This window comes from Schistocerca gregaria, chromosome X (genome assembly GCF_023897955.1).
Source record: "Schistocerca gregaria isolate iqSchGreg1 chromosome X, iqSchGreg1.2, whole genome shotgun sequence".
Classification (NCBI taxonomy): Eukaryota; Metazoa; Arthropoda; class Insecta; order Orthoptera; family Acrididae; genus Schistocerca; species Schistocerca gregaria.
Genome location: NC_064931.1, coordinates 382,507,293 through 382,520,901, shown reverse-complemented (window position 1 = coordinate 382,520,901; position 13,609 = coordinate 382,507,293). Strand labels below are relative to the sequence as shown.

Below are 13,609 nucleotides of genomic sequence, written 5' to 3'. Positions count from 1 at the left end.
TTTGGGGGTATGGCAGTTGAAACCCACCTCCAGCCATCTAATTTAGGTTTTCTGTGATTTCCCTACATCGCTTCAGGCAAATGCCAGGATGGTTCCTTTAAAAGAGCATGGCCAACTTCCTTCCCCATCTTTCACTAATCTGATGGGACTGATGTCCTTGCTGTTTGGTCCACTCCCCTGAATCAACCAACAAACCATGGATTGTAGAACTACTGAAGACACTAAATCAATGTTGGATGAAAATATTTTGACATAGTTTCTCTTCTGGGAAAGTAAATCTGAAATTTATTGATTGCTTTTAACCATCTTCTTGCGAAGCTACCCTGCCTGAATATTCTGACAGTGGTGAGATAAAATATTACTTTAAACCATATGGTAGAATTATTTAAAAATTAGCAACTATATGTGAAGGTTTTGTTCTCTCTGATTACATTCTTCATAGTAGTATAGGCAAAATGATTCCATTGAACTAAATATTATCACTTAAGTAGTGGAAACAGCAGGATTGTCTTAAATGATTTTTCCTTCTTCTTTTTCTATGCTAAGTCTCCAGTGAATTAAGAGGAATGAGAGATAATCACATTTTGTCACTTCCTTCAGATTAACTTGGAGATGCAATGCACTGGGCAGCTTCACGATTTTCAGTATTACTACCACACATGAAGAGTAACTGCACATCATAGTATGGTGTAAGTGACACATACTAATGTAAGTGCTTCGATGAGAGAGGACAAGTGATTGCTTATTTTTCAAAGATCTTAAACCAAGCTCAAGTAAACTATTGCCAAATAGGGAAACAAAAACTTACAACCAATATTCATCAAATCACTGACCGTAAACAACTGCTAGCCCTGTCCAGATTATATGAGTTGATTGTGGAAAGAATGGTCAAGTGGTTATGGGAATAATTACTTGTCTTAGTGTCTGTAATAACCTGCATTATAATATGGCAACTGCTAAAAGTACACAAGCTGACACCTTTCCCTGTATGGGAATGTGACCAGTTCCAGGTATTGATAAACAATATATTCAATATTCTAAACTTGACTGTGGTATTGTTTGCCACCTAATGTGAAAGCACACTTTTCTGTGTCCCATGGTTTTCTCCGCTTTCCCTAGAGTGCTCTACAGTGGTCATCTTTGGCACACTAAATTAAAAAGTGTCACAAAGCCAGGTAAGTCTGCGTATTTCACATGTTTATTTGCATATACAAGCTGACTTCTTTACACTTCTTTATGTGTATGTGTTGTGGGTACCTGCTACCATGTGTTCACATCTGCCACCCATCTGCCCCAGCAGATGATCACATGTTATAGCAGACAACATGTCACCTGGAAAAAACTGCATTACAAGCCATAAGCATCCTAAGATGAGAGTTATCTCTACCATGCACCTCTGTGCCACAGCAGCTGGGTTTTACCTGAAAAACCTGCTATGGTAAGTTCTCCCAGATCCTGATACTTTCCATGCTGATTCTCAGCTGTTCACAGAATTATCACAGTGATTAAATATAGTGCTGGTTATTGTATGGATGTGACTGCTTCCAGTGATTGTTCTGCAATCATGTAATCATACAATAATAGGTCTTTTTCTCTACTTATCTGTGACAGATAACATTTGTTTATTCTGAGGCTCAACTGCTAATCCCTGAACCAAATGTTGATCCTCTGGAGGTCCTCCTGCATTTTGTTACAATTTTTTAGTCTTGCATATTCTCTGCCTACAACAGCATCATCCAGAAAAAGGTTTAACTGGATGGAAAAAGAAAGGCTGAAGGGAAACTGAGATAATGTATTCATTACAGAAGACAAGAAATTCAAATACATTGAAATATCAATTGAAGTTGCATTCAAGATTGCTTTCAATGGATTTAGTACAAAGGGTGAGCATAAACTCATAACTTAGTCCTCCATCAAACACCAGATTCACCCCAAGATGTGACTGCAAACCTTAATCAGCTCACTAGTACATATGTTCCCCAGTTATATGGTCATGACTGGAGGGGACACGCATTATCCAAAAATCAACTGGAATAGTAACACTTTTGTAAATAGTAATTGACCTCAACCAAGTACTTCAAGTCACTGTGATGGACTGATTGACATCTCATGTGGCAAAATTTTATGCCAAGAGAATTCACAAATCTGTTAAAGAGATATGACAAATACTTAAATCTGAATGGTGATTAATTGTAAAAGTAATAAAAGATGTAGTTGAAATGTTTCAAATATATTTTTTTGTATTACTCTTGCATTTTATTTATAGCTTAATATACTGTATGTTATTTTCTCACACACCATTTTTATATGAATTGGTTTGGATTTAATTAGATATATCATTTCTTTTAAAGTGGTTTATCCAAATATTTGGATTTATAACTAATTGAGAGGTAACAATATTCCCACAAAATGGGATATTTTGATATTGATACCGATGTAAATATGGCAACATGAATAACAATAAATGGCATTTATGATGTAATTGCAAAACTAGTCCATGTTTAAAAAAACTATATTCCTACTTCTGCTTCTATTATTGTTTTTAAACTACATCTTACCCTTTCTAACAGTGAAAGTGTTGCTTTCAGTGCCCCCTCTGGTCTTCCAAAAGGGAAACAATACCTAGAATATGAAATGAAAATGGCATTACAGGTATTTTGTACGCAATACCAAGATTTCTCTAAGACAAGAAATTATATTATATTATTTTCATCTTTTACAAAGGAACTGGCAGTCTCTTGAGTGCCGAATAACTTACAAGATGTTCATTTCTATTTAAAAACAAGACAACAGAATGAGTTAACTCTGTGGAACTTTATGATATTACTGTGCTAATATTAATTATATTATAACATAATACATTGATTTTATGAGATTCTTCAATAGAGTAAAAAGAGATACCAAAGAGGAAGATTTATTATTTCACTGGAAGATTTTTTATTTCACTCTTATACTATAGTATAGCCAAAAGACATTATATAATTATACTTTAGAATGTTATTCAGTAGATGTTTAAATATGTATCTCACTGTTCTCTGTAGTACTGTTTAACTCCTGAATTTTTTGAATAGAGTTTTTATGGACTTAGCATTATTATGACATTTTTCACATCTTCTGAGAAAAGGGAAATATTGGTCATCAGTAAGGAGGTTAGTGATTAATGTATAAATGATTAATCAGTTGGAGAAATCTCTGAATAATGGTCTATAACTATTGCTATTATGAATAATATTATGAATATTATGAATATTGGGTGGTCTCCCTGACCACCCAACATACAGCAGAAACATTGAATATTCAACAAATACACTAACAAGACTGAAAACTTTATAGCTTTCTGACGAACCATTTAATGAGTTGGAGAACACACACACACACACACACACACTCACACACACACACACAAAACTGTGCAGCTACACTGTGTCTGCTGAACACACAATGTCAGGATTACAGTTTGGCAAGTGGTATTGGGTGAGGGCTTGTGCTGGCTCAGATGGAAACAAGGAAAGTTTAGTAGGATGAAGGAGGAGGGTTTGAGGAGGAGTAGTTGGCAGCTCAGACAGAGACAGCCAGTGTGCAGTGGCAGTGGGTGGCAGCAAATTAACAGGACAAGATGCGACATATGTGTATCTGAGCCTGTGAGACTGAGTGGCACATAATGATGTTATTGTCATTTGGAAGGGGGTTACAGGTCAGATGATGGGGAGATTACTGTGTGGGTGGTGTGAGTGCAGTGGGCTAGTGGAGTAGGAGGATTGTGGAAGCAAAGGAGGTGTTGCAAGCATAACTTCCACCCTTGCAGTTCTCAAAAACTGATGGCAGATGGAATCAATGAGATGGCATGAGTTGTGAAGCAGCCACTGCCATCAAGCACATTGTGCTCAACAGGGCCTTCTGCCAATGGTGGTCAACTCTGTTCCTAGCCCCAGCTTGATGGTGGACATTCTTTCTGATGTGCAGCATGTTGGTAGTCATACCCACATAAAATGCTGTGCAGAAATTGCAGCAGAGCTTGGTATACAACACTGATGCTTTCATAGGCGACCCTGCCTCTAACGAGACAGGATGAGCCTGTGGGAGAAATGAAGTAGGATGTGCTTAGCTGGAGATGCAGGGATATGTCCTTGTGGCATGAGGTTGGGAGTGGGCATGAGAGTGGCATAGGGATGGCCTAGGATGTCATGTAGGTTTTTCAGTGGGGGCACAGTAACCAGCTGCAATGTCCTCCCATTGAAAGGCTCTCTGCTCTTGTCACCCAACAACTCCAACTAACTGTCCACAGCCTGTTCTCTCATATCAAATACACAATCACTTCTTTCATTGAACCTCAACCATCCCCACTACATTAAAAACTGGATTTCTACTTACAATGGTTGATTACAACTCCTTACACACCAAACCCCCTATGCTCGTGGCCTAGCTGCTGTTGACCCTAACCTCTGCCACTTCCCTTCTGACTCCAAACCCATAACCTCATTCATTATACACCTCACCTATTATATGAGGACAAGATATGCACAAAATTCCACTGCACAGTAATGGACACCAGTGTGGCAACCTACTGTGACAACTTGTTTATGAGCCTTCTAGGGGAAGCCTTCCTAGCCAGGTTCACTAACAATATTGTCATAGTATGAATGGTCACTATTGAACTATGGCATAGAACAGAACTGACAGTTCAGTGGCAGAACAAGTCACTGAGCATTACATACTTTATTTCATTGGCTTCTTCACAAATGATGTTGTTTGGATCTCTCCCCCTAGCACTGCCTTTTCTGAACTACAGAAATAGGAGTTATTCTTGCAACACATCCTTCACTCCTGTAATACTCCTGGCCTCAATATCTACTCAGCCCCTGCAGCCACACCCTCCACCCAGCAATCTTCTCCTCCTCTGTCCTGCCACCCATTCTGAGTCTGCATTTTCACCTCCTTATCACTGTGCTTGGCCCAATCTCAACAGCTCCAGTGCACATGTGTGGGCGTGCGCACATATGTGTGCATGCATGTGCACGCATGCATGTGTACGTATTACCCAGTTTGTTAAATGATTTTGACAAAAGCTAGCAAGTTCTCAGTCTTTTTGTGTATCTTTTTATGACTGAATAGTTCTACTACACGATGGATGGTTTCATTAACTCCTGAATTATTTAAAGTCTCCCAGATCATTCCACGACTAATATTTTTGTAACATCCTTGTATAATACAAGACAATGAAGTGAATTCTGCAAATTACAAGTTTATAATAACTCCACAATCACTGATGGAGATTCACTTTTTCATGGAAAATTTTAATTATCTGTTTCCAATGCTTTCATCATTTACAATGCATAATTTATAGCTGCTGAACTCTTATATGCATTTTAAACAATAGGTTTCTTACTTAAACCAAAGAGAAAAGTATATTGTAAAATAGAAGAAATGGTAGAGAGATGAAGTCTAATAACATTCTTATGTTGGCAATAATGAATTGCAAAGTGAAGAATATGCAGTTTTCTACAGTGGTGCTCCGTTGGCTAGAATCTGCAAGAGAAGACTGACAAGATGTTTACACATATGAGAACAGTACCATATATAATGCCCCTCATGGTCACAAAGATCTGCAAATATTATAAAAAAGGAATATCAGACTCTGTGTAGACATTCCATAGCTGAAAATCATAGGTAAATCTCAGTATCAGTGTGAGCAGTTCATCTAACAGAAAAGGGATGTTGACACATATTTAAATGCATGTCAGGAAATTTGTGTCACTGACCATAAAAAAATGTCATGATATAATACAGTGTCAAACATGCTCAGATAAACACAGAACAGCAATATATTCCAGAGAAAATATTGCCAACTATACTGTAAATACGTGGAAATCTCTGGTAGGATGTATACTGATCGTGCATCAGAAAAACCTCAAGGATGGGGTGCTATTGATAACTTGAACTACCTTTACTTTTACCATAATAAATTATAATCAAGTCACATGCAAAGTTGAAGAAAGTTTTATTTAAACTGATTATACAATTACAAGACAATGTCATCTTATGATATAAAAAAAGTTACAATCCTGGTTCTCTTCCTTAAATGAAGAATTCTATGTGCCTATTCTTCCTGTCAAATTGATTAATTACAATTATCAATAGCACAATCAATGTCAGGTTGAAGGGTAAACTGGCTTGGCTGATAGCAGGAAATTTAAAGGGGGGAGGAACTACATCTCATGGTGGTAACTCTTTTTTAGTGTAAGTTCAGTGTCCAGTGGGAAACTCAGCCAGACAAGTACTAAAGATGTTAAAAAAGTTCAAGATACTCACAAAAGTAAAATGAAAAATGTTAGTATATTTCATCAAAATATTTGGGGTTTAAGAATAAAATTGATGAGCTTCTGCTTTGTCTAGAAGATATAGAAACTGAGAATGTAATAGATGTACTATGCCTGTCTGAGCATCACATTGTCACTGATATGCAAAAGGTTAGCATCAATGGGTACAAATTAGCTGCACATGTAAGTAGAGATAATATGATGAGAGGAGGAGTTGCCATATATTCAAAAGCTTCCACAGCGCAAAACATTTAGAAACTAAAAAAAATTGTGTAGAGCAACATATGGAAGCATGTGCCACTGAACTAAAACTAAATGATGGCACTTTCATAATTGTAACAGTGTATAGGTCCCCCTCAAGGAATTTCCAGCTACTTCTAGAAAACTTGGATGCTTTGTTGTGCTATCTGTCAGACAGGGGGAAGCAAATTATCATTTATGGGGATTTCAATGTTGATTCCCTGAAAGAGTGTGATAGGAAGAATGACCCTGTAGTATTACTCAGTTCTTTCAATTTGAGCTCTGTCATTGATTATCCTACTTGGATAACAAAGAACAGCAGGACATTGATAGATAACTTTTTTATAGACCAAGATAAGTTTAAGGACATAAATGCTTATCCTGTTGAGAATGGACTTTCAGATCATGGTGCACAGCTAGTTACAGTACATGGCATAGCTCTATGCAGTATATCAAATCAGAATTTCAAAGCACTGCATTCACTTATCAATATAAATACTGCAAACTTTAGGGAAAGCCTAAAGGAGCTAGACTGGGATGAAGTGTATATGGAACTCGATTCAAACTTGAAATATAACTTATTTCACGATACATTTTTAAGGGTATTTGAAAATTGTTTTCCCAAGAAAACAGTGAAACATAATTCCAAGAAAACATATAAAAAACCTTGGCTAACTAAAGGAATAAGAATATCTTGCAACCGTAAAAGAGAACTGTATCTAACAGCAAGAGGGAGTACTGACCCCGAAATTGTTCAATATTATAAAAACTATTGTGGGGTACTAAGAAAAGTTATTAAAAAGTCCGGAAGCATGTGTATCATGTCTGAGATCAGTAACTCTGATAATAAAATTAAAGCAATTTGGAATATTATTGAAAGTTAAACAGGGCAACCAAGAGCACAGGAAGACTTTAGTGCCATAAAACTGAATGACAAGTGTACGAACAAACAATCTGAAATTGGAAATATTTTCAATAATCATTTTTTAAATGTTGTGGAGAAAGTAAGATCTAGATCTTCACTAGAAGAGGCAAGGCTTCTAATAGAAGAGGCCATACCTGTGCAGTTTGAAACAACTGTATTTCCACGAACCTCTCCCTCTGAAATCAGTAAAATAATAAACTCACTGAAAAGTAAAAGCTCTTACGGAATTGATGGCATTCCCAGCAAGATACTTAAAGCTTGTTCCCCACAGATAAGTAGGATTCTCAGCCACGTATGTAATACCTCTTTGGAGCAGGGTGTTTTCCCCTCTAGACTGAAATATGCCATTGTAAAACGATTGCATAAAAAGGGGGATATGTCAGATGTCAACAACTATCGCCCAATCTCTCTTCTGACAGCTCTATCAAAAATTTTTGAGAAAGTAATGTATTCAAGAGTAGCCTCCCATATATTTAAAAATAAAGTACTAACAAAATGTCAGTTTGGTTTTCAGAAAGGCTTTTCAACAGAAAATGCTATATACGCTTTCACTGATCAAATATTAAATGCTCTGAATAAATGGACATCACCCTTTGTTATTTTTTGTGATCTCTCAAAGGCCTTTGACTGTGTAAATCGTGGAATTCTTTTAGATAAGCTAAATCATTATGGTTTGAGGGGGCAGTGCACAAATGGTTTAATTGATACTTAACTGGAAGAATGCAGAAAGTTGAAATAAGTGGTTTATGTAATGTTAATACAACAGCTGATTCCTCAAACTGGGGGGCTATCAAGCACGGGGTCACACAGGGTTCGGTCTTAGGTCCTTTACTGTTCTTGATATACATTAATGACTTACCATTCTATATTGATGAAGATGCAAAGTTAGTTCTTTTTGCTGATGATACAAGTATAGCAATAACATCCAAAAACCAAGAACTAAGTGATGTAATTGTAAATGATGTTTTTCACAAAATTATTAAGTGGTTCTTAGCAAACGGACTCTCTTTAAATTTTGATAAAACACAGTATACACAGTTCCGTACAGTAAATGGCACAACTCCAGTAATAAATATAGACTTTGAACAGAAGTCTGTAGCTAAGGTACAATTTTCAAAAATTTTTGGTGTGTCCATTGATGAGAGGTTAAACTGGAAGCAACACATTGATGGTATGCTGAAACGTCTGAGTTCGGCTACGTATGCTATTAGGGTTATTGCTTTCGTATGGTATCATATTCTGGGGTAATTCATCGTTGAGTAGAAATGTATTCGTTGCTAAAAAACGTGTAATCAGAATAATTGCTGGAGCCCACCCACGGTCATCCTGCAGACATCTATTTAAAGATCTAGGGATCCTCACAGTAACCTCACAGTATATATATATTCACTTATGAAATTTGTTGTTAATAATCCACCCCAGTTCAAAAGTAATAGCAGTGTGCATAGCTATAACACCAGGAGAAAGGATGATCTTCACTATGCAGGGTTAAATCTGAATTTGGCACAGAAGGGGTAAATTATGCTGCCACAAAAGTCTTTGGTCACCTACCAAACAGCATCAAAAGCCAGACAGATAGTCAACCAACATTTAAAAATAAATTAAAAGAATTTCTAGATGACAACTCCTTCTACTCATTGGCTGAATTTTTAGATATAAATTAGGGGAGGGGAAAAATCTAACTTAAGCATTAGTGTCTTGCAATATTTTGTGTAATGTAATATCTTGTACAGATATCTTTCATTAACCTGACACGTTCCACATCATTACGAAGTGTCGTATGCATGATCTATGGAACAAGTATTAATCTAATCTGTGGTGAGTGTTCAACAGAACAACAGAGCAATAAGAAAATAGTAGGATATTTACAACTATTCTTGAACAATCACCAGACAGAATAACATATTGAGATCACCAGAATGGCCACAACTTTTCTTGTAGGTACATGTTAGTTCTGTGCCACACAGAAACATATAAAATATGATGATGCAGATGCATGTGCTACGTAGGAAAGTACAAGTACTTGGTAACTCCATTCAGTCGAGTCAACTGACGAAAGAAACGAATGACTTGTGTGCGGGCTGACTGGTGGGAGCAGCACGGATGGCAATGTTGGCATACCCACAAGGGGGGTGGGGGGTGGGGGATAGGGGCACGTCCCCCACATGTATCTGCCACTGGCAAGAACTGTAATACAAGGATACAAAGGATACCACCTAATGTGTGACAAAGCTTCTGCTATTTGCAGTACACAATTCTTATATGACTTTGTTAAGGACATCAGTTGTTAAATAACATAGTTCAAAGCTAGTGCTGTGATTTATGTCTCATTTACCATGTAGAAGGGCAGTAAGTATTGAATATATTAACCCTCCCTCCAGTTGTATGAGCCATTATGCCATCAAAATGGTGGTCATCAACCACACACCAAAATTCAATATAGTGTGCTAAAAAATACCATAAAAACAGCTATTCTCATGATATCACACTCATTAGCTTCCTCAAATCACAAACTATAATCTTTTAACCTAATGTAGACCTTGAAGTTGAGACAGTTCAGTTTGCCATCACAGACTAAATTCCAAAAAATAATGTAGAATCAAAATAAATATTGTCAATACTCTGTTCTCTATCTTTTTGTGCATGTATAGGGTGACAATTATTAAACTATATGAGAAGAAACGTAAATTAGTTACAAAATAAGGCATGCACATAGTTTATTCAACATGTAAATATCACCACAGACATTCAGACTTAGGCCGTGGCATATTCAATATGTCTGCCAACATCGGCATGATGTGGCTCTGACAAATAGCAAAATTCTGGATGACCTGCTGAAGTTTCGTATATTGATGCTGTTGATGACCTCCTGAATGGCTATTTTCAGCTCAGCAATGGTTTCAGGGTTATTGCTGTACACCCTGTCTTTAAGATATCCCCACTAAAAGGAGTCAAGTGTGTTCAGATCCGGAGAACATGTGGGCCAATTGAGGCCCATGCCAGTGACATCTGGGTACCCCAGAGCCAGAATGCAGTCACCAAAGTGCTCCCCCAGGACATCAAACACTCTCCTACTTTGATGAGGTCAAGCTCTGTGTTGAATGAACCACATCTTGTCAAAATCAGGGTCACTTTGGATAATGTAGATGAAATCATCTTCAAGACCTTCACGTACCATTACGTAGTTGCTGTGCCATCAAGGAATATCACACCAGTTATTCCATGACTGGACATTGCAACTCCATATGTTGCTGGTGTAGAGACTTCTCAATCATGAAATGCGGATTCTCAGTCCCCCAAATGTGTCAATTTTGCTTATTGATGAACTCATCCAAGTGAAAGTGGGCTTCATCACTAAATCAAGCCCTACAGTGCATATTAGTTCCCATTAAGCCCCGTGGTCAACCATGCAGTTTGAAGGTCCTAACGCAGTCTGTTCTGAAGTTATGATGATTTTATTTCATACAGTACAATAATTGTCACCCCGTGTGATCATGCACACAGTAAGATCAATGTGTCACCGATCAAAGCCAACATGCACTAGTGATAACCCCCAGAAAAGGAGGGGGGGAGGATAAAGATATATATCATAAGACATCATTTAAAATGCTGAAAAACAATGATAAATATACACTGATATGAGTTGTTCTTAAATTCTTTTTTAATCACAACTGTTGACATGTCCCTCCCAGAATGTCCCTTTTTATGGAAATCAGTTGACTGGAGTGAAGTCTACTCACATGACTGATATGGTGCCATTGAGCTGAAATCATCGCCTAGTTGATGCTTCATTTAGACTGGAAATTAGATAACACAACGGGTAGACTGTAAGATGGGTGTTGCAGTACCTTCCAATAAATTACACTATGGGGTTGGAAAGTGTTGTGGAGCAAATCAAGATGTTCATTGCCATGAATTTCTAAGAAAGCAGTCACAAAACCATTCTTGCAGGCTGTCTTACTTGGATTTCCTGTGTTGACTGAGAACAGAAATGGTAATGTGTGAGGTCACTTGGTGCCTGAGTGCAAATTCCTCTACACTTTACTGTACTTTAAATGATACAAAAGACAAAATCTCTCTACCAAGGTACTCAAATGAATATTTTAGCCATTTACAGTCACCAGCTAAATGCAGAGATGATGGAGTGTGATCACCCTTGCATGTCATCCTGTATGTCATTTATTGCCAAGGTTGTTATGGACCATGGCTAATAATATGCAAAATCTAGCATGTTGTTTCACTCACTGTAGTCTTATCAATGTAGATTCCAGTTACAATTAAGACTGTGAATAAACTGTCACATTCTTGGTGTCTGAAGATTGAGGATACAAAGAGTGTTGAAGCAAGCTGGGTTCTCTTGTTTTGCCACCTGTCTCCTTAAATTCATTTTATTTTCAGTTGTTATTAATTACCATTCAAATACATAAGTACAATCGGCATTTTCAAAAGAGACAAAATTGGCCCTCATTCTTAAGAAATATACCACCAGATCTAATTTGTGATTAGTTTTGCATATGTAATTAATTTCCTAATTTATTTTCAGCATTCCTAGTTAATACTTTTGTTATAGGGTGAAATCAGTAATTGTTTTGGGATTTAGATTCTGCTGTTGACTTATAAACAAATATAAATTCTATACTAATTATAAACATTTGCAAGAAGAACTACTAGGATTCTTAAAGTATTTATTTGGCTCTAGATGAGATTAGATTAGATTAGTACTTCTTCCATATATCATGAATACGACACTTCGTAATGATGTCGAACGTGTCAGGTTAATAAAAGGTGTCTATACAAGATATTACATTACACAAAATATTACATGCACTCAATATTTTAAATTTTTTTCTGTCAAACTATTGATGCTATTAGGTAAGTGACCAAAGACTTTTGTGACAGCATAATTTATCCCCTTCTGAGCCAAAGTTAGATTTAACCTTGAGTAATGAAGATCATCATTTCTCCTAGTGTTGTAGGCATGTACACTGCTATAATTTTGAATTCGTTCAGATTGTCAATAACAAATTTCATAAGTGAATATATATACATATATATATATATATACACTCCTGGAAATGGAAAAAAGAACACATTGACACTGGTGCGTCAGACCCACTATACTTGCTCCAGACACTGCGAGAGGGCTGTACAAGCAATGATCACACGAACGGCACAGCGGACACACGAGGAACCGCGGTGTTGGCCGTCGAATGGCGCTAGCTGCGCAGAATTTGTGCACCACCGCCGTCAGTGTCAGCCAGTTTGCCGTGGCATATGGAGCTCCATCGCGGTCTTTAACACTGGTAGCATGCCGTGACAGCGTGGACGTGAACCGTATGTGCAGTTTACTGACTTTGAGCGAGGGCATATAGTGGGCATGCGGGAGGCCAGGTGGACGTACCGCCGAATTGCTCAATACGTGGGGCGTGAGGTCTCCACAGTACATTGATGTTGTCGCCAGTGGTCGGCGGAAGGTGCACATGCCCGTCGACCTGGGACCGGACCGCAGCGACGTACGGATGCACGCCAAGACCGTAGGATCCTACGCAGTGCCGTAGGGGACCGCACCGCCACTTCCCAGCAAATTAGGGACACTGTTGCTCCTGGGGTATCGGCGAGGACCATTCGCAACTGTGTCCATGAAGCTGGGCTATGGTCCCGCACACCGTTAGGCCGTCTTCCGCTCACGCCCCAACATCGTGCAGCCCGCCTCCAGTGGTGTCGCGAAAGGCGTGAATGGAGGGACGAATGGAGACGTGTCGTCTTCAGCGATGAGAGTCACTTCTGCCTTGGTGCCAATGACGGTCGTATGCGTGTTTGGCGCCATGCAGGTGAGCGCCACAATCAGGACTGCATCCAACCGAGACACACAGGGCCAACACCCGGCATCATGGTGTGGGGAGCGATCTCCTACACTGGCCATACACCTCTGGTGATTGTCGAGGGGAGACTGAATAGTGCACGGTACATCCAAACCGTCATCGAACCCATCGTTCTACCATTCCTAGACTGGCAAGGGAACTTGCTGTTCCAACAGGACAATGCACATCCACACATATCCCGTGCCACCCAATGTGCTCTAGAAGGTGTAAGTCAACTACCCTGGCCAGCAAGATCTCCGGATCTG

The 13,609-nt window shown here is 38.4% G+C and overlaps 1 protein-coding gene across 1 annotated transcript in view; it reads right to left on the bottom strand.

The window, feature by feature from the left end:
- The window catches only part of LOC126297751 (calcium-dependent secretion activator-like), a 1,391,877-nt gene that overhangs the window by 376,232 nt on the left and 1,002,036 nt on the right, over positions 1–13,609 (bottom strand). The window contains exon 21 of the mRNA XM_049988921.1: positions 2,559–2,622. Within this exon, the coding sequence (XP_049844878.1) occupies positions 2,559–2,622 (64 nt within the window). The remainder of the gene's footprint in view (positions 1–2,558; positions 2,623–13,609) is intronic.